Below are 22,524 nucleotides of genomic sequence, written 5' to 3' on the forward strand. Positions count from 1 at the left end.
AAAAAATTGCGGACGGACAGACAAAGCCGGAACAATAGTTTTCTTTTGCAAAAAACTAAAAAAAAACCCGTCTCAGTCCTCCTTCATTACAAGTGACAAACGCCAAAAAAAAAAAGTCTTTATAATATAATATATTGCAATTCGTAACTGCCTTAACTCCGGAACCATTTCTCGCGAATTTATGAATCCTGAAAGTTCAGGTGAATTCACTTATAAAAACAGCTTAAATTTATTTCTGTCGTATGGTAATATATTTAATTGGGATGTTTTTTGAATGACAATTCATTTCCATTCATTAAAACGTAAAAGTAGTGACGTGATGTATGTGTAGAGAGATTAACATTGGACGCTGAACAGAAATAGCAATGAACTTTGATATTGAAATGAAGTAATGTAGAATTATACGAACATAAATGAATAAGTAATTACTTCTTATTAATTATGACACAATACCAAAACATACTATTATGACAGAGTATGATTTATTACTACCAGAATATATAATATGTCAAGAATATTAGAAAATTGAACTAATGAATATACTTGGCTAAAGTGATGCGAAAATATCAAGAAATAATATTGTGACATTATTATTTATTTATATATCTCAAAGTTAACAATACATGAGGTTAACAATGTACCAAAAATAAGTTAATTAATATTCAATTACTTGGCTAAAGTGATGAAAAATACCGAGAAATAATATGATTTATTAAAGCTAAAATAATTAATATTTGACGTCATTAATATTTGGAAAAAAATAGTGACTAGATAAATGATTACTTGACCAAAGTGGTAAAAAAATATCAAGAAATAATACGACAATTTATGAATTATTAATATAAAAACGTAAATATTATACCAACGCCACTACCAAAGAATGACGTAAAGATTCCACTGAACAAAAATCTGCTCAACAAACCCCAAAAAATAAGATAAATCCCACAATTTTGGAACCACTGAAAAAAAAAAAGAAAAGAAAATCAGTCATATTAAAAAATCCCACTTTGGAACCACTGAAAAAAAAGAGTAAATCAATCTCATATACAAATAACAAATAGATGAAAGGCAGAATTTAACTATTTATTTAATGTCTCATACATAAATAACAATCAGATAAAAAGAGAAAGTTACATAAATTTGTTTAATGTCACACAAAGGCCAGTGATCCAGTCAGGCCGCCGAAGATACGTAAATATATTTTTGCCTCCTTTTGATGTTGAATATGAAAAGCCCTGGGACTCCAATCGGGGTTAAACCCCCAACCCCCTCCACATCCCAAATGCTGCAACCGGAAACGACAATGTTTATCTCTTTCTCTCTCTCTCTCTCTCTCTCTCTCTCTCTCTCTCTCTCTCTCTCTCTCTCTCTGATGTGTATTGTAGTAGTACTGCACTATTGAATTGAAATCTGCAACGAATATCAAGGAGATTTTAACTGCTCTCTCTCTCTCTCTCTCTCTCTCTCTCTCTCTCTCTCTCTCTGTGTTCCGTGCAAAAGCTGCGGCACTCTCAGCTGCGGTAGTCTTTCTCTCTCTCTCTCCTGTTTGGTAGGCTAGGTCAGAGTAAGTGCAAAATTTATTGTCATCGGTATGAAGTAATCATTTAGATTCATTTTTTGCGTGATATACCTTAGGAGAGAGAGAGAGAGAGAGAGAGAGACTGCATGTTTCCACGTGTATATTACACAGGCAGGCAGGTGTCTCAATAACTAATTACAGGAGAGAGAGAGAGAGAGAGAGAGAGCAGAGAGAGGTGAGAGAGAGAGAGTTTCAATTCCCAGAGTTTGGCTATTAATTGACCAGGTAGTAGAATATTTAAATGACCAGTTGCAGGAGAGAGAGAGAGAGAGAGAGAGAGAGAGAGAGAGAGAGAGAGAGAGAGAGATATTATCTTCCTACGTAAATATGACACAGTGCAATTAGATATTCAAACGACCTACGAATCAGAGGTCCACAAACAAGACTCTCCATTCCAAACCGTACACTTCACACATCAAGATGAACTGTGTATACACACCAACCCAGGTACCCAAACGACCCGAAGTCGTGTGTACCTACACAAAAGAGAAAGTACACATTACACAAATTACGCAGCCCTCTCCATTCCGCGCTGCGCTTTCTAATCGCTTGGGGAATTATCGGCAATAATTTTCTCCCCCGTTTCAATAATAATAATAAACAGGAGCCGAAACTCCCATAGTTCCCTCGTTAAGGAGAAAGTTTCCATAGCGGGATATTGACGCGTTATTCTCGTACGTGACGTCACGGGGTATCGAATGGCGTCGTTATGAATTAGAAGTATCGGTTTTATGCGCCATGTATATGGTAATCGTTTGTTGCATTTTGAATAATGATAGGTGAGTTTCGAAGCGCTGTGGTAGCTAGATTATGCAGGGGTTGTGTGTGTGTGTGTGTGTGTGTGTGTGTGTGTGTGTGTGTGTTGTTTGTTTGTTTGTTTGTTGTGTGTGTGTTGTGATTTGTTTGTTATGTATATGTGTGTGTTGGTGTATATTATATATGTGTGTATATATATATATATATATATATATATATATATATATATATATACATATATATAGAGAGAGAGAGAGAGAGAGAGAGAGAGAGAGAGAGAGAGAGAGAGAGACCCAAACAAACACACAAACAAACAAACACATATATAACATATATAAGAGAGAGAGAGAGAGAGAGAGAGAGAGAGAGAGAGAGAGAGAGAGAGAAACTTGACCAAAATAATCTACTAACCAATTACTGATCAAGAAATATAAAATACAAATGAAAATTCCTAACATCCTGATCCATATAAATATACGGTTTCATTAATGTTATAATATACAATTTGGAAAATACACAAATAATTCTAAGTGAATGAACATTAATAACTTATAATTACTCAAAACTAAATCACAACAAAAGGTGAAAGAACATATAAGTAAACTTCCATTCACTTTAAGATTATATAATTGGTAAACAGCTAAGTCCAAGCATAAACTTAAAAAAAAAACAATATATATATATATATATATATATATATATATATATATATATATATATATATATATACATATACATCAACAGCTACATATTTAATAAACCTATATAAAAAAAATCCTCTTTAAAAGTATTTGTAACGCATCAAAAAAATAAATAACAGGGAATTATGACAAACATTTGAGGGGAATAACAGAATCAATGTTGATCATGCAACGATTCTGCTCATATGCATAAGAGGCTTAGAGGAGTAAGATCTTTTTTGTCATTGGAATATTCAGTGAGGGTGTTTGGTTTACAGATAAATCTCATGTACGCAAAGGGGTGCAGTAAAGTGTGCGTGTGTGTGTGTGTGTGTGTGTGTAGGTTTTGATGTGCTGCTGATGAACTGTGAGTGTTGATGTGTATGAGTGTTGATGTGTGTAAGTGTTGGATGCACTATATATATATATATAAAATAAATTTAAACAATATATATTATGTTTACAGTAACAAATATATAAATATATGTTTAAGTACAAACATATAAATAATAAATACATATATATAATATACATATATATACATACTGTATATATCCACAATCAAATAAAGCGCAAAACAAATACTAATAGGATTAAAAAAAAATGGGGAGCCACTAAGACTTAATGAGGAAATGGGGAGAGAGAGAGAGAAAGACAGAGAGAGAGAGAGAGCCGCCGCTGGGGCCTTTAGGAAACCTCTCCACAATTGAACGATTCCCTTTTCAGGGGCCTCCGCTCCCCTCCCCAAGGTGTAAAATACTTTCCAAGAGATGATGTAAGGAAGTTGGGCCTTTTGTTCCGCAACTGCCTGGAACAAGAGTCCTTTTGTCGCGAGGCAATATCCCATTTTTGTCCTCCCTCTCCCGAGGTATATATATATACTCCATTCCGCCACCTCCGGAGAATCAGTGCGGAAGGAGCGGACTACGTGTTTTGGGGGTACACTGTATATATTTATATATATATATATATATATATATATATATATATATATATATATATATATATGTATATAAATATATTATATATATATATGTATGTATATAAATATATTATATATATCTATGTATGTATATATGTATATATATGAATGTATGTATATGTAAATACTTATGTATATGAATGCATATATGTATGTATATAATATGTAGCTATGGTATATAGTTAAAGAGTTCTTTTAATGAATTTCCCAGTTTTTATCAACGAACTTACTTTTAAAAGCATTCCTTTTTATTGACTTTCTTTTGGGGGGAAATCAGCAACTCTCTCTCTCTCTCTCTCTCTCTCTCTCTCTCTCTCTCTCTCTCTCTCTCTCTCTCTCTCTCTGATATGCAAATTTCTATTGTATTCACTGAGAATAAATTGCCGTAAAGGAATTGTGTATTTCCCCCCCTTGATTTCAGCCACAATATCGCTTGCATCAGAGCCATAATTATGAAAGTTTTTGTCACATTAAGTACAAAACATTTCCTGACCATATATATTCTACGATTTAATGGATAGCTCGTTGTATGTTAAAGAAACATCTGGTCATTAACTATACAATACAATTTGGGTCACTGAGGATAAGTTAGGACCATTTTCTTGTTTATAGATCTTAAACTGAATTGAATGAATAGAATACAGAGTTCAGGCCACAGGCCAAGCACTGGGACCTATGAGGTCATTCAGTGCTGAAACGGAAATTGACAGTAATAAGGTTTGAAAGGTGTAACAGGAGGAAAACCTCAAAGCAGTTGCACTATGAATCAATTGTTAGGAGAGGGTGGAATGTAAGGTGGAAGAAAGGGAATATGAAAGGAGGTACAGTAAAAGGGTTTGCAGCTAGGGGCCTAATGAAGGCACGCTGTAGGGAACCTTAAGTAATGCCTACAGTGCACCGCATGAGGTGCACTGACGGCATTACCCCACTACAGGGTGTTTACACATCTTGGTATGCAGTAAAAATCCCTAATCTTGAAAACTGGTGTCCTCATGGAGCCTTCATAGAGGCCTCAAGGATTTTAAGTCTATCCTAAACAAAACACTAATCTCTAGGCTCTACAGAAATACCTCATTTCATACTGCTTATTAAATAATATGACTGTTATGCTCTATTCCTCACACTGTTAGACTGTGGAACAGTCTCCCTGAGGAATGGTGTGGAACTGGAACTTGAAAACTTCAAGCCAAGATGCAACGCATTACTACCCTAAAACAATTCTCCTCTTTGATAATTTACTTATTATTTTATCTATTCATTTATGAATTGCTTAATTTATTTTTTTCTTTTCCAATAGCTGGTCTCTTCTTTTTGCATTTCCTATTACCTTCTATTGCTACTTTCAAATGAAAACCATATTCTTTGGTAGTTTTGATTTTTACTTTAAAGTCAATGGCCCCTTTGGTGGGCTTGTTCTATATGAATATGGTTCGTCTCCTGAATAATAATAATAATAATAATAATAATAATAATAATAATAATAATAATAATAATAATAATAATAATAATAATAATATTTTTTTAAGCTTGAATTTCAAGTCAATGGCCCCTTTGGTGGGCTTGTTCTACTGTATATGAATATGGTTCATCTCCTGAATAATAATAATAATAATAATAATAATAATAATAATAATAATAATAATAATAATAACTTTTTTAGCTTGAATTTAATGGGCTTGTTCTAATAGATATGGTTCATCTTCTGAATAATAATAATAATAATAATAATAATAATAATAATAATAATAATAATAATAACTTTTTTTAGCTTGAATTTCAAGTCAATGGCCCCTATGGGCTTGTTCTATATAGATATGGTTCATCTTCTGAATTAATAATAATAATAATAATAATAATATTATTATTATTATTATTATCATTATCATTTTTTAAGCTTGAATTTCAATTCTATGAATATGGTTCATCTTCTGAATAATAATGGCTCACCTCTTGAATAATAATAATAATAATAATAATAATAATAATAATAATAATAATAATAATAACAATAATAATATTCTTTTTAAACTTGAATTTCAATTCAGTGGCCCCTACGAATATGGCTCACCTCTTGAATAATAATAATAATAATAATAATAATAATAATAATAATAATAATAATAATAATAATAACATATTCATTCGAACCACTGTTGACAAGGTCACAAAGCTACCGTCTCGCTCCCACAATGCACAGCTCAGGTCAGGAGTTTATGAAGGCAAAGTGTCTCGTATACAAAGAAAATGTTCTCCCTGGTGTCAACTGCAGGCAAACTAAATTCGCAAACTCGTTCTGTCCATTTGCTGACTGCACGAACCATTAGCTAGGTATATTGTTTAAGACGGGGGGCGGGTTTCGTGATTCGTGGAGTATATACGTGATGTGTTCGTGCTCTCTCGCTCTCTCTCTCTCTCTCTCTATGTGGCTACAGTAAATGTCAGACTGGTTTGTAAAGTAAAATCAAGCAATCTATAAATGTATGTGGGTTAGTGTGGATTCTCTCTCTCTCTTCTCTCTCTCTCTCTCTCTCTCTCTCTTTAAGTGGCTACAGTAAATGTCAGACTGGTTTGTAAAGTAAAATCAAGCAATCTATAAATGATGTGTGGGTTTCTCTCTCTCTCTCTCTCTCTCTCTCTCTCTCTCTCTCTCTCTCTCTCTCTCTCTCTCTCTCTCTCTCTCTCTCTCTCTCTCCAGTAAATAGCTCAGACTGGTTTGTAAAGTAAAATCAAGCAATCTATGAATGTAGGGTTAGTGTGGATTCTCTCTCTCTCTCTCTCTCTCTCTCTCTCTCTCTCTCTCTCTCTCTCTCTCTCTCTCTCTCTCTCTCTCTCTCTCTCTCTGTGGCTATAGTAAACAGCAGACTTGTTTGTAAAGTAAAGTCAAGCACTCTATAAATGTATGTGGGTTAGTGTGGATTCTCTCTCTCTCTCTCTCTCTCTCTCTCTCTCTCTCTCTCTCTCTCTCTCTCTCTCTCTTCTCTCAACTGTCTCCAGTTTTAATATTAATACAGTAAATGGCAGACTGGTTTGAAAATATGGGTTAGTGTGGATTGTCTCTCTCTCTCTCTCTCTCTCTCTCTCTCTCTCTCTCTCTCTCTCTCTCTCTCTCATGATGACCATACCAACTGTCACGCCAATTTTAATATCAATAACAAACCAAACCTTATGAAAAATATCCATAAAACGTAACATTCACAATTAACCTTCATTTAACTGAACGGTATGGAAAAATAAAGTATTTTTTTTAATGAAAAATAAACTACTACTTTTTTTAGTGAAAAATAAAGTATTATTTTTTAGTGAAAAATAGAGCATTTTTTAATAAAAAAATAAAGTACTATTTTTTTAGTGAAAAATAAAGTATCATTTCTTAATGAAAAATAAATATTTTCTAATGAAAAATAAAGTGTTCTCTTTTTAAGGAAGTCAAAATATCTGATTACAATGACGGGTTTTGTCTTTCATGGTTCATCAAATGACGTGATGCTTTGTCAAAAACAATTTATGGGTCAATATCAGTGAGACATGAATAAAAATAGTTTTCTATTGAAGAGGAAGAAGAGGTCTGTCATTATTGCCTTCAATGCAAATGATTGTCGTGATTTTAAAACTGATTTTGGGTACACTGGCAGTTTTAACAGAGAGGCGCCCGATTCTACACCTCAAGAAGAAGAAGAAGAAGAAGAAGAAGAAGAAGAAGAAGAAGAAGAAGAAGAAGAAGAAGAAGAAGAAGAAGGGAAAATAAGACAAGAAAGAAGAAGAAGAAGAAGAAGAAGAAGAAGAAGAAGGGAAAATAAGACAAGAAAGAAGAAGAAGAAGAAGAAGAAGAAGAAGAAGAAGAAGAAGAAGAAGAAGAAGAAGAAGAAGAAGGAAAATAAGACAAGAAGAAAGAAGAAGAAGAAGAAGAAGAAGAAGAAGAAGAAGAAGAACTAAAGAGAAGAAGAAGAAGAAGAAGAAGGAAAATAAGACAAGAAAGAAGAAGAAGAAGAGAAGAAAAGAAGAAGAAGAAGAAAGAAGAAAGAAAGAAGAAGAAGAAGAAGAAGAAAAAAGAAAGAAAGAAAGAAAGAAAGAAAAAAATAAAAGCGACAGAAAAAAAAAGAGAATAACGCATCGCGCGACTAAAGAATGGGGAATCGACCTCAGTACGAAAAGAGAAAAACAAAAAATAAAATAAAAAAAAACAGAGAAACACGAAGCGTTGAAAGGGAGCGCTCAGGCATCTTCCACAGAGAGAGAGAGAGAGAGAGAGAGAGAGATAAAAAACTTTGAAAAATTTTCAAAACCAGTGACTTCCAGACTTACAGAATAATGGAAGAGGATCACGAAGTGAATGACTCACTCTCTCTCTCTCTCTCTCTCTCTCTCTCTCTCTCTCTCTCTCTCTCGGAAAGTCCTCTCAGAAGGTGAACTAAGGTTGGAGGATGATGAAAAGTTTTCCAGGCCGGAAAAATGGTGGTTTCATGGCCCGGTGAACTCGGAGTAAAACTAAACCTTCCATTATGCATATTGTATGGCTGTATCTATTAGAGAGAGAGAGAGAGAGAGAGAGAGAGAGAGAGAGAGAGAGAGAGAGAGAGAGAGTTCTCTGTTGTCGAAATTATGAAAAGGTACCTAGGAATATTTTTGACTGCCAAGTATATTTGACTGTGTGCATTAACGCATGTACGTGTGAGCATTTTCTATTATATGAGAGAGAGAGAGAGAGAGAGAGAGAGAGAGAGAGAGAGAGAGAGAGAGAGAGAGAGAGAGAGAGAGAGAGTGTGTTTTAATTCTTCACGAAGCAGAAATACTTTAAAATGGGTCTTTCTGAAACTAGTGTCAGATAATAAATGGCCACATGTACTGAACAAATCTACCAAGGCAAGTACAACAATAGCCACTACAAATAATAATAATAATAATAATAATAATAATAATAATAATAATAATAATAATAATAATAATAATAATAATAATAATTCATCCCTATAAATGCTTTCGCGTCAAGTTTATCCCATTAAAAGATCAGATCAAGTGTAATTACTTTTCATCACCCTCGACTATCTAGTAAACTCTCTGTCTAGATTTAATTCAAGTTGAAAAACCTGTTTTTGGTAGCTGCTGTGAGTCCTCAAAGGAGTTACTCTCATGGTTCCTAGAGGGGCCCCATAAGATAGACCAGGCAATTTCAAAGAATTCTCTTCTAGTTGGTCTTGGCCAGTACAGTGTACGTGGACACTACTTGAGTATAGGACTCAAGACAAGAGGGCAATTTACTCTTGTTTACGCGGCTGCCTAGGTCCCTGCCCTTACGTGGAGTGACCTATCCATCAACGACGCCCATACCTACCGTTAGGGTTGAGAAAGAAAGACTCCAACCTCGCCCACAACCTGTCCCACCCATCGGGCAGATACATAGCCCGAACCCTGTGGGAGCAGTACATCTGGTGGGGAATGAAAGCAGACATCAAAAAGTGGGCAAGAGAATGCCTCCCATGCCGAACATCAAAAAACGAGGCACGCAGAAACGGGGATAGGAGAGTTCCAGACAACAAAGCGATGACTGGCCCGCATCCACATCGACATCATGGGACCCCTGCCCTCTCCAAGGGGTACAGGCATCTTTTCACAATCATCGACCGGAATACCAGATGGCCAGAAGCAATACCAGAAAGGCAGCAGACAGCAGAAAGTTTTGTGAGAGCAATAATAGGCTGGGTCAGCAGGCATGGAGTACCGCAATACGTAACGAGCGACAGAGGAGCCAACTTCACCTCCGCCTTCTGGAGCTCCTTCGCTGCCAGCCTTGGGACAAGACTCATTCACACAACAGCATACAGCCTAGAAGCAAACAGCATGGTGGAGCAGCTGCAACGCTCCCTAAAATCAGCACTCACCACCAGATGTCACGGCGGGAGCTGGAGAAAGGAATTACCTTGGGTCTTGCTGGGACTAAGAACAGCCCCGCACGCAGCATTCAAGGCATTGCTGGCAGAAGCACTCTACAGACAAGCGTTGGCAATACCAGCAGACATTTTTCAAAACCTGACAAAGCCCACGACTCTTCCTGACATACGCAGAGCGCTGGCAAACATCAAGCCAGCGAAGACAACACACAACGTAGCAAGGAAAGAATAAGTCCCTGAAGACCTCAAAAGAGCAAAGTATGCGTTCATAAGAATAGACGCATACAAGCCGCCCCGCCCTCTCTCCAGCCTACTCGGGACCACACCTTACACTGCAAAGGAGGGAGAAAACATACCAGCTAATGGTGGACAGGAGGATCACCTGGGTCTCCACCAACAGATTAAAACCAGCCTACGTCCCAGACGGCAACACACTCCCCTAGGCCTATTTTCAGGGTGGGAGTACTCTGACGTCCCGCTTGGTTGCCGGGACTCTCAGGGCATCCTCCCTTAAAAACTAAAATCTACACAATGCACCGAGTACTCTCAAGAAACGCAGATCCAGCACTCCTGATTCAAGTGATCTTTTACACATTTTTCAGAAGCAACTCTATGACATTGTTAGAACTGTAATTACTAACACTTGTCGAACATTGCAAGCTTTCCAACCATATGTACTGAACTCTCTCTCTAATTTGTATATAGATTGTTAACCATTTTCCAAGAGTGAGAAAACACATCTGGTTGTATGTAGATATCTCTGTTTCTCTCTAATGTCAAATGCTACTTCTACGCTCGCCACAGTCCTTGACCTGTCAGGGATTTTGTGTCAATAAATCTGCATACACCTTGACTCTGCCTCTTACCCGCTGCCTCGTTATAAGGTGCTTACCATCAGGAGAGAAGATACACGTTGAGGCGTTGCACCAAGGGTTATCAGTATCATCCAGGGCGGTTACTGGAGCCCCTACTATCTTTTTATTTGAAGTTCTGAAGACCGAACTAGCTTTATTATTATCACCAGCTGGACCTCTAAATCCAGACTCTGACTGGGCAGACTGTGCAGCCACTTTATTCTTTTGTTTACGCGCTGCGAAATTCTTACATCTTATGTCTAATTCAAGTGTCCAGGACTGACCTGATTCCCTCTTTGGAATCATGGATTAATGTCTCTGATGTACTGACGTTCAGTAGCAAGGACATCCTTGATACTGCTTATAAGTTCCTCGTGGAAGTCAGAAAATGCAGCAAGCAGTATTTCCCTATTAGGGGAGCTTGTATAATTTGATTGTGCCCAAGCAGTCGTATTGCAACTGCCCGGCAACAAAAGTACAGATGTCCTGGATGCTACAATACACCACTCAGAAGATACAGACACTTCAGACGGGGTTAGGTGGACCCAAATAGGATCCCCTTCATTATCTGATTTCTTCATGGGAGATAAATTCTCTTATGAGGCATCTCTCTCATGTACAGAAGGCTGTGTCCCTGGTCCTTCCTGGTTCAGCAGGGCAGTTTCAGTGGCAATATCCACTTCATGTCCAAACATAGGGACATCTCTCCCAGGTACAGGCTCCTCTTCTCCATCAGAGGAGTTGACCTGAGAGGTACTAGGAACCAATGCTTTCGGGTATTGGCCCAAACATGGGTTCTGGTTGGAGAGGGAGGGAAATATACTCTGCTGGAGTTTTGCCGGAAAGATGTAGTCTCCTCCTTATGTACCCTTATGCCAGGAGCATGTTACAAATTTCACACATGTCTGGCGACCAACCATATTCCCCTTTATTCCTACAAGGGCTGTGTTCACAGCAGGTGGTATGGGCCGTACCCACTGGCGAAAAGTGGACCGAGCAATTTGCTGCAGCACACGTTATCTATGAGTCTTGCATACTAGCAACCCTGTAGTAGAAACTACTTTGTACTAACCATCTATAATCACTGTATATAGTACACTCAGAATACTACAGGCTAACTTGGTCACAAGTGTGTAGCTATAATATTATGTTATGACAATGGTTACCCATAAGGCAGAAGTAAGTATTACCATGTTCATAATTACTACCCTAATTTTGTCTTAACTGTATTTTCCTCAAGTGTTAGGTGTGCTAATTATTTGTAATAACTAAGGCAGCACAACTAACATGAATAGGGTAACTTGGGCACAAGTATGTAGCCATACTGCTGTACTATACTGTTAGCCATCATAACGGGTTTTCGTCTAAGACCGTAGTCAAGTATTAAATATATAATTACTACCTAATTTTGCCTTAAAATAAATTTTTGGATGTTCGCCACTCAATAAGGCCAAAGCTTACTGTATACTGTAAATCTAATTTGCAAATTTATGATTTTTTACCAGGCCTAGGCTAATCGCCAGCCACAGGTGAAACTACAGGCTATATAACAAAGTACTTCAATAAAAATATTTTGCCAAAGGAAACATTTTTTTAAAAGCAGGTGCATATAAATTAAAAACATTTTTTTAAAAGTAGGTGCACATAAATTAAGTACAATTTCAATGCCCGATATATGACAATGCAAGTCTAACAATCGTGTAGGAAATCAGACGTCACAAACATTTTACTAATGATGCTGCTGTTGGAAGCAGTTCCGAGAAGGAAACTTGGTATAATCTGACGTAAGTTCCCTCATATTAATGCTAAATAAGGAACATTATCACAAAAAACTATTCAGTTCAGTAATTAAGTACTATAATCAACCAACTGGTTTTACTTAACACCAAGGTTTGGAAATTGGAGAAGATAGAAAGCCGGTTACGGCTGTACGTAGCCTATATGAACAGTTAGGCTACTACTAATCAAAAGGAAGTAGCCTAGCATATCTACTAAGTAGCCCAAGATAACTACAAGATAGGTGATATACCAAAGATCTTCATGAATAACACTGTTTTAAAAGTATTACTTCAATATAATTCAACACTGTCTGTCAGTTAACACCAGGGTTTGAAAGTTGAATAAGATCGAAAGCCGGTTACAGCTGTATGTAGCCTATACGAACAGTTAGGCTACTACTAATCAAAAGGAAGTAGCCTAGCATATCTACTAAGTAGCCTAAGATAACTACTAAGGTAGGTCATATACCAAAGATCTTTACAAACAACACTGTCTTGAAAGTATTGTTTCACTATAATTAAATCAAGCACAATTTCAATGCCCGTTATATGACAATACAAAAGTCTAATAATCAAGTAGGAAAACAGACGTCACACATTTTACTGGTGATGCTGCCATCAGCGGAGCAATACCTGCTAGAACTAGTTCTGTGAAGGAAACCTTAATATAATCTGATATCAGTTCCCCGATATTAATGCTAAATGGGGAACATTATTACAAAATACTATTCATTTCAGTAATTAAGTACTATAATCAACCAACTGGTTTTACTAAACACTAAGGTTTGGAAGTTGAACCAGGTCGAAAGCCGGTTACTTCTGTACGTAGCCTATATGGACGGTTAGGCTACCACTAATAAAAAGATACGTGGTCTAGCATATCTACTAAGTAGCCCAAGATAACTACTAAGATAGGTCATACTGTACACCAAAGATCTTTAAAAACAACACTGTTTTAAAAGTGATACTTCAATATAATTCAACATTGTTTGTCAGTTAACACCAAGGTTGGGAAGTTGAAGATTGAAAGCCGGTTAAGGCTGTACGTAGCCTATATGAACGGTTAGGCTACTACTACTCTAAAGGGAAGTAGCCTAGCATATCAGCTAAGTAGCCCAAGATAACCATTAAGATAGGTCATATACCAAAGATCTTGAAGAACAACACTGTTTTGAAAGTATTACTTCAATGTAATTAAGCATTGTTTGTCAGATAACACCAAGGTTTGGAAGCTGACCAAGATCGAAAGCCGGTTACGGCCATGTGTAGTCGTTGCCAGGTTGCGTTGGGGTTTCCATTTCGACGCCGGGCTGTAACCCGAAAAAATGACGTAACCTGAAATCTCAAGAAAAATGTATAAAATGAGAAATAAAAGTAATGAACACCTTATCTTTAATCCTCTGGGTGTACTGTACAGTATTTTACTTGCATTCTGATGTGGGGGCATCCAAAAACCTCCAAATTTTTACTTTTATATTGTAACTGTACGTACTTTTACTGTCCCGTTACAGTGTAAGACAACGACGTAACCTCGGAACATCCGCTGTAACCCGGAAAATATTTTCTTATGAATGTATTTGAAAAGCGACGTAAATTCGGAATGACGTAACCCAGGGACCGCCTGTACTCTATCAGTGTCCACGTGCGCTATACTGCCCAAGACCAGCTAGAAGAGAATTCTTTGAAATTGCTCGGTCTATCTTATGAAGCCCCTGTATAGACTACGAGAGTAACTCCTTTGAGGATGAACAACAGCTACGCTATCAAAATCCGCTATCAAAATTTCCATATTGCTACTTCCACATACATCACTGTTCCCACTAACAGTTTTTCTCCAATTCTCTTTACATGTCTTTACCATCCATGTGGCTGAGATCTCAGTTTGTTTTCTAGCCCACGGAGAAAACATTTCTCAGCAACTCCCAATTTAACAATATTGTCTTGTTAGTTCTCTCCGAGCCAGAATTTCATGAATTTTTAGTCACTGGTTCTCAAAACCTTCTTCATTTTCTTTTTAAGTTCATGAGTTTTGGTAAGGAATGTTAATGATATGTATAATGAGGTAATGTGTACAATCCATGAAAATATAAAGGAATATGTGTCAGGCCTACTATACATTCTAACACATGTCTTTCCTAACCTAACCTAGCCTAGGGTTTACGGTATTCCTACAGTTTAGGGGGTCCAAATTCACTGCTTTACGTAAAGTCAAGATCAGCGCACAGATTCGTCAAATATTGATCAAATCATGGAAAACAATTAAAAAATGTGCAGTTTATCTGCTTACAGAGGCAGAACTGTAAAAACCAGAGTCAAGATTGTAAAAACCAAAGTGAATAAAGAAAGACATTATAAAAACCAAAGTGAATAAAGAAGCAGAGATTTAAAAAACCAAAGTGAATAAAGAAGCAGAGATTGTAAAAAACCAGAGTGAATAAAGAAGCAGAGATTGTAAAAAACCAAAGTGAATAAAGAAGCAGAGATTATAAAAAACCAAAGTGAATAAAGAAGCAGAGATTGTAAAAAACCAAAGTGAATAAAGAAGCAGAGATTGTAAAAAACCAGAGTGAATAAAGAAGCAGAGATTGTAAAGAACCAGAGTGAATAAAGGGGCAACATAATTAAACAAAAAACATGTCTTGGGGGATACGGACCCCCATGGAATTTTGGGAAACTCGTAAATCTCCGCTTCTGTAAGCAGATAAACTGCTCATTTTTCCTTTTTTTCAGCAAATATACTTTGTTTGCAGATCTGTCGAAAGAAAAAATTGAAAACGGGAAAGAAAACTTAGGATTACACTAACATAGTCCTTCCTAACCTAACCTAGCCTAGGATTAGCACCTTACTTGACCAGGGTTGGGTTGGAGGGGGGGGGGAGCCTAGGCCATATTAGACCAACATACATTACAGCATAGCCTTGCTGATATAACCTAACCTAACTTAGGATATAACATCCTATTTGACCATGATGTGGTTAGGGAGGGTAGCCTAGGCCATAATGGACCAATATATACATCCTAACATAATCCTTCCTAACATAACTTAGGATATAGCATCCTACTTGAATTAGGGTGGGGTTAGGACCCCCAACCCCAGCCAGTTACCCTGCAACCCCTTCGTCCGTGAGAGTAATTTAGGATAATAGGTAGTCATTAAGTATCTTTAACTCATTGATGACCTTGGTAACTGCGACGCCCGTGTACCCTGGCCTAACCTGACACTGTTACGGCACCTTACTTGAAAAAATGAATTTCCCTTCTCACCTACCTTAGGGACCGGCTGGTTCCCCAAAAGTTTTCGGGAGTTGGCCCTGTGTCCTTGGGAACCCTGACATTCAGGACATTTACTTCTTAATCTATGCTTCATCTCTTCGTTATTTTCTCAAATAATGTCTTCAAAAACTTCATATAACCAACACAATTCAAGAAAAGTATGTAACTCGGTTCTGTTTCGTGGTTCCTAAGGTTCACCTTCCAAAAATACACAAAATAGTGACGGAAACACGACGATATTCGGGTGAGGTTCCGCAGGGTTTCATTCCCTTCCTGTTTTTTTTTTTTTTTACAATTTTAATCGCCTTTGATTTTACTTTATTTTACAGCACTTCAAAACGTTTATTTGAATTCTCGTGCATTACCCTTTTCTGCAACAATAACCTCTACGAATTAGAGATGTTTCTGAACGAGATATTACAAAATATTGTCAATGTTTTTCCACTTTCTGGTTCTCTCACTCCACAATCACAGTTCCGGGCACAATGATTCAAATGAGATGCAAAGCTTTATGCCCTTGTCATTTACAATTTTAATTGTCTTTAGTTCTACTTTACTTTATAGTACTTCAAATTGTTTACTTTAATTCTGTCCAGCAACAACAACCCAGAAAATTTGAAGATGTTTCTAAACGAAATATTACAAAATATTTCCACTTTGTTTTAAACCCTTCCACCTTTCATTTCTTCTTCTTTTCATCTGAGGCAGAGCCATGCTATTTGGTTTGACATCCATCGCTTTCCAGGTTCTTAATTTTCAGTTTTCTGTTAGGGGATTTCATGGTCTCTCAAGTAAAGTCATGAACTTTTATTTTTCGTGTGGTTTTACACCTCGTCCTTAAATTTACCCCGGAAGTTAGCCTTCAAGTTCAACATATTCAGCCTGGCTTTCATTTCATACAAGCGCCTTTTGTTGCCAGTTCCCTTATGTAATTATTTTCCCAGAAGTTTTCTTTGAACCTCATCTTCTTCATACCTTTCCTATTTTCTCTCAAGGTCTCTTCGATATCTTTCTTCTTCTTCTTCTTCTTCTTCTTCTTCTTCTTCTTCTTCTTCTTCTTCTTCTTCTTCTTCTTCTTCTTCTTCTTCTTCTTCTCCTGCATTGCAGGCATCGAAAACCCCTCCGTTGCATTTTCATTTGACAATTCTAGACCAGCTGCCTTGGTGCCATCTGTTACATGACATACAGAGAATATTCCGCTCGCCATATGCTTCTCCTGCCAACCACAGTGGCCCCTTTCTTACTGCTTTTGACTGTGTGGTGCCAAAGTTGTATCAGTTTGGTCAGAAATATTTCAAAATACGTGATATTTGAAGATGACTGGCATAGTTTTGGGGTGCGTTCGCCATGCGTTTCTCCTTACCAACCACAGGGTACCATTTCCTGCTGTCTTTGACTGTGTGACGTCAAAGTTTTATAAGTTTCGTCAGAAATATTTCAAAATACGTGAGATTTGAAGATTATTGACATATTTTGGGGTACAGTTACAAGGTAACTGTTGACTTGTGATCATACGTAGTTATGCTTCTTACTGTTCTTTATTGTAACATTGTTCTACAGTTTGTTGCTTAATAATCTAGCGGGATAGCTTCGAAACCGTCGACACGAGATGGGGAAACGAAGATTACCAAGCGTCGAATATCTGACTGCATGAATCTACTTGTTTAAAATACAACAAAACGAAAAATATTCTGCAAAATATCAATAATTCACTCTGCAAAAAAAAGGAAATTTTCATTTTGCAAAAATAAATCATTCTAATTCGTTCTGCAAAAATTACTTGTCCTGTTTCATTATGACACAAATGAATAACTCATTCTGAAATAAATTAATAACTCATTCTACAATAAAATTAGTAACTCCATTTCATTCTGAAAATATATATGATTTTAATTTCATTCTGCAAGAAAAGGAATCATTCTAAGTCAATTTACAAAATATGAACAACTCATTCTACAAAAAACTATATAACTCTAATTCATTCTGCGAAAAATGAAAAATTCATTCTGCCAAAAAAATAAATAATTCATTCTTCAAAAAAAAGGAACGATTTATTCTACAAAAAAATGAACAATTTATCCTGCAAATAAAAATGAATAATTCACTCTGCAGAAAAATGAATAATTCATTCGTTCTTACTTTATTTCAATATACGTCGAGTTCAGGTGTAATGCATTTTGGATACGATATTTCTTTTCCTCCGGAAAGTTTAATTGTAATGAATATATTAAGGGTCAAAAATTGCCTATTACGTCGAGTGCCGCCTAAACTTGGGTGGGATTTTTTTTCGAGATTGAAAATGGTGTTTATTATTATTATTATTATTATTATTATTATTATTATTATTATTATTATTATTATTATTATTTTAGCTCCATTCAACGTTCGTTTAATCTACTGGGTTAGTAGTTTCCCAATAATCCTGAAGTGATTATTATTATTATTATTATTATTATTATTATTATTATTATTATTATTATTATTATTATTATTATTATTATTATTATTATCTGCAGCTGCATTCAAAAACTGATTTATGTTTTCTGTTACTGAAAAGACATAATTATATCTTTGCATAAATAAAAGTATAACTGATAATACTCTTCAGTTAACAATATCTATCAATATAAGAGTCTCTTATGCAAATATCTTGATAAACTATATAATTTGAAGAATAATTATAGCTTCTAAGTAATTGAGAAGTAGCTTTCTGTCAAAAAGTGGGATCTATAGAAAAACTTAATATTCAGTACTGAATATGCATAACTACCATCCATTTTGATACATGTACCGAATAAATGTACCATAATTACACTGTATTTTCCGAGGAAAAATTCTTAATAGTTTACACATGTCTAACAAGAATATCATGAAAATTACAATATTTAATTATTCATGAATATTAGCACTGATACCTAAGGTTATTCCAAACTATTTTCTTAAACTATCCTTTTCAGTTTTCTGTAAGAAGGAAACTATTGTGCCGGCTTTGTCTGTCCGTCCGCACTTTTTTCTGTCCGCCCTCAGATCTTAAAAACTATTGAGGCTAGGGGCTGCAAATTGGTATGTTGATCATCCACCCTCCAATCGTCAAGCATACCAAATTGCAGCTCTCTAGCCTCGATAGTTTTTATTTTATTTAAGGTTAAAGTTAGCAATAATCGCGCATCTGGAAATGATATAGGACAGGCCACCACCGGTCCGTGGTTAAAGTTTCATGGGCCGCGGCTCTTATAGCAATACCTAGACCACTGAAAGATAGATCTATTTTCGGTGGCCATGATTATGCGCTGAAGCGGCTGTACAGAAAACTCGATTGCGCAATTTTTACTTGTTTATTCTAGCAATTTTTTCTATCAAATCGTAGATATGCAATTAGTTCCCAAAACCTATTTCTATAATAATTATTAACAAATTTGTTGATTTATATGAGTTTAAAAGCTTACAGCTATAGAATCTCCTAATTTGAGCATGAAATATTATAAAATTATCATTAATTTAATGAGAATTTTTACAGATATTGCTGCTTTATACGATTTTAAACTCTTGAACATAAGAAAACTCTATTTCCTCTTCAGTTTCATAATAGAAAATAGAGATTCTTAAATTTATTTTGTGTCATTTTCGATGGAGTAATCCTGTTCTTATCCCTACCTCAGGTGTCATCCAACTGGCGTGAGAAAATGAGGTTCCTCGTAGCCGTTTCCCTGATGGTTCCTCTCCTGTGTTCCAGTAAGTGGAGTTTGTTGTGTCACAATATATATATATATATATATATATATATATATATATATATATATATATATATATATATATACATATACATTATGTCTGTGTCTACGTATATGTATGTGTATACTCCTTCCTTACAATACAATCCAATACCGTTACATTACCACTTCTTACGAGCACCAATAAATTCTCTTTCATATGTAATATTTATGGCTTCTGAATACGCCATTATTAGCCTAAAGCTACCGAGGAGATTCTTGGAACAGAATAGCGCAATGCCAAGTCACTTCTCCCTTTCCTTATTCTTCTAAACACTTTCTCCCTTTCCTTCTTCTTCTAAACTCTTTCCTCCTTTCCTTCTTCTTCCTCTGTGACGGAGAAAAAATGGAAAAGTGAACCGAAGAGACAATAATTAGAGGGATAATACGTTCGATAATGCGATTGGAAACCTGATGACTCCGTAATGAGGGCGAGTTGGGACGAATTGACTTGGCTGACGCAGTATGATGAGTTCTCTTTTCTTCGGTAATTCTGTTCACGTAATGGAGACAGAATGACTGTTACTCTTCTTTAGGTTTTCTATTTAAGAATTAATTGGTCAGATATCGTATTTATAGTATTTAAAATAACTGACAATAATGAGAGAGATAATACGTTCGTTAATGCGATTTGAAACCTGATGACTCTGTGCTGGGACGAATTGACTTGACTGATCAGTCGTTCTGTTCACGTAAACAGAAAAACTGTTACTCTCTGTTCAGTTTTCTATCTGAGAATTAATTGGTCAGATTTCGTATTTGTAGTTTAAATTAATTGACAATAATGAGAGAGATAATACGTTCGTTAATGCGATTGGAAACCTGATGACTCCGTAATGAGGGGGAGTTGGGACGAATTGACTTGCTGACACAGAATAGTGATTCCTATTATCTTTAGTTATTCTGTTCACGTATTGGAAACTGGATGACTGTTACTCTTGTTTCATCTTTCTATTTAATAGTTAATTGGTCAGATTTCGTACTTATAGTTTAAAAGAATTATTAGGGAATACGAATTGTTTATACTGGAATTTCCATGTATAATTGTCAGTAGGATTGTGTAAATTTTTAATGAAACGGACGATGACTTTGAAATGATATTACGTACTGCAAAGGAGAGAGAGAGAGAGAGAGAGAGAGAGAGAGAGAGAGAGAGAGAGAGAGAGAGATCTACGTTGACAAATTTCACAATCTGACTTATTACAAAGAATAGCTAAATCTAGACTAAGTTAAGTCTACCCAGATTTCACAAAAAGTCTCATTGCAAATGATAAATCTAGCTCAAATTTCACAGGGAGAATTATTACAAAAGATAGTTAAATCTATCCAAATTTCACAAGTAGACTTATGGCAAAGGATAGTTAAATCTAGCTAAGTTTCACAATGTATTTATTACCAACGACAGTTAAATCTAGCCAAATTTCACAATGGAGACTCATTGCAAAAGTTAGCTAAATCTAGCCAAATTTCACAAGGGAATTTATTGAAAAGCACATAGTTAAATCTAGCCAAATTTCACAAGGGGATTTATTGAAAAGCACATAGTTAAATCTAGACAAATTTCACAAGGGGATTTATTGCAAAGAACAGCTAAATCTAGTCAAATTTCCACAAGTAGACTTACAGCAAAGAATAATTAAATCTGGCAAAATTCACAAATAGACTTATTGCAAAGTATAGTTAAATCTAGCCAAATTTCACAAGGAGTCTTATTCCAAAGCAGAAAAATCTCACAAGGATATTTAACCAGTGGTATATTTAATATTTTGAGTATATTCAGTGAAATGTATTGCCACAGGCTTTGATTGCACAGAATGATTAAATGCAGCGAAGCCACTCTATATTAGCCTAATACGTCTTCAGACTCAGCAATTTCTCGACAAGAAGAAGAAGAAGAAGAAGAAGAAGAAGAAGAAGAAGAAGAAGAAGAAGAAGAAGGGGAAGAAGAAGAAATTAAATTAAAAAGAAGAAGAAAAAAAGGAGAACTTGAAGAAGAAGAAGAAGAAGAAGAAGAAGAAGAAGAAGAAGAAGAAGAAGAAGAAGAAGAAGAAACGCAATGAAATGATCTGGGGAAAGGCGAATGAATGATAAAAGATGCGTGCAGGGAATAATACGGGAACCAAACCCCTCCCCCATCCAGGAAGTCCCCCCTCCATCGCCCCCCCATCCAGGAAGTTCCCCCCTCCATCTCCCCCAAAAAAAAAAAAAAAAATAAAACCTTCCTCATTGTTTCGTGATGAATGATCCAGCGTAATGTCCCTGACGACGAATGACATGACATCTTCATATATATTTTGGAATTGCGAAGGGAGGGAGGGAGGGAGGGGGGGGGGGGGAAGAGAGGGAGGAAGAGACGGGAGAGGGAGGGAAGGGGGAGGGAGATAAGGGTGGAGGAGGAGGAGGAGGAAGAAATGAGAGGTCATGCTTGCTTGCATTTTCCAGTTCTTGAGAAACGAGGTGGAATACGTGATGGTATTGTGGTGGTGGAGGTGGAGGAGGTGGAGGAGGAGGTTGAGGAGGTTGAGGAGGAGGGGTAGGAGGAGGGATAGTCAGAGCAGACGAGACGATGTCGTTTGAAAATACTCGCACGGAGGAATGGGGGAGAACTGCTCATTTCATTTCTTGTTAAGGTGGAGTTTTTATTTTCTTAAGTTTATTTTATTTTTACTTCAAATAAAAATAAATAGATAGATGACCTTTATAGAATTCAGATGCTTTATTACTATAATTCAGAGAAGAATTATAACCTCTCTGGATTCATTAATATTAAAGAAATATGCTTATACAAAACAATATCATTAATGTATATAAAATTTCAAAACTTTTTTTTGAAATGAATATAGATTCAGACATTCATCTTAGATAGATAAATGATCTTTATAGAATTCAGGTGATTTTATAATTACACTTCCTCAACGGATTAATTAATATTAAAGAAATATGCTTAGATAAGAACCATATTTTTGG

At 36.0% G+C, this 22,524-nt stretch overlaps 1 protein-coding gene across 1 annotated transcript in view; it reads left to right on the forward strand.

Moving 5' to 3' along the window:
- Positions 1-22,524, forward strand: part of LOC136831578 (lachesin-like) — a 177,884-nt gene that overhangs the window by 103,259 nt on the left and 52,101 nt on the right. Inside the window, exon 3 of the mRNA XM_067092199.1 lies at positions 19,447-19,519. Within this exon, the coding sequence (XP_066948300.1) occupies positions 19,471-19,519 (49 nt within the window). The 5' untranslated portion in view covers positions 19,447-19,470. The remainder of the gene's footprint in view (positions 1-19,446; positions 19,520-22,524) is intronic.

Source organism: Macrobrachium rosenbergii, chromosome 48, assembly GCF_040412425.1.
Source record: "Macrobrachium rosenbergii isolate ZJJX-2024 chromosome 48, ASM4041242v1, whole genome shotgun sequence".
Taxonomy (NCBI): Eukaryota; Metazoa; Arthropoda; class Malacostraca; order Decapoda; family Palaemonidae; genus Macrobrachium; species Macrobrachium rosenbergii.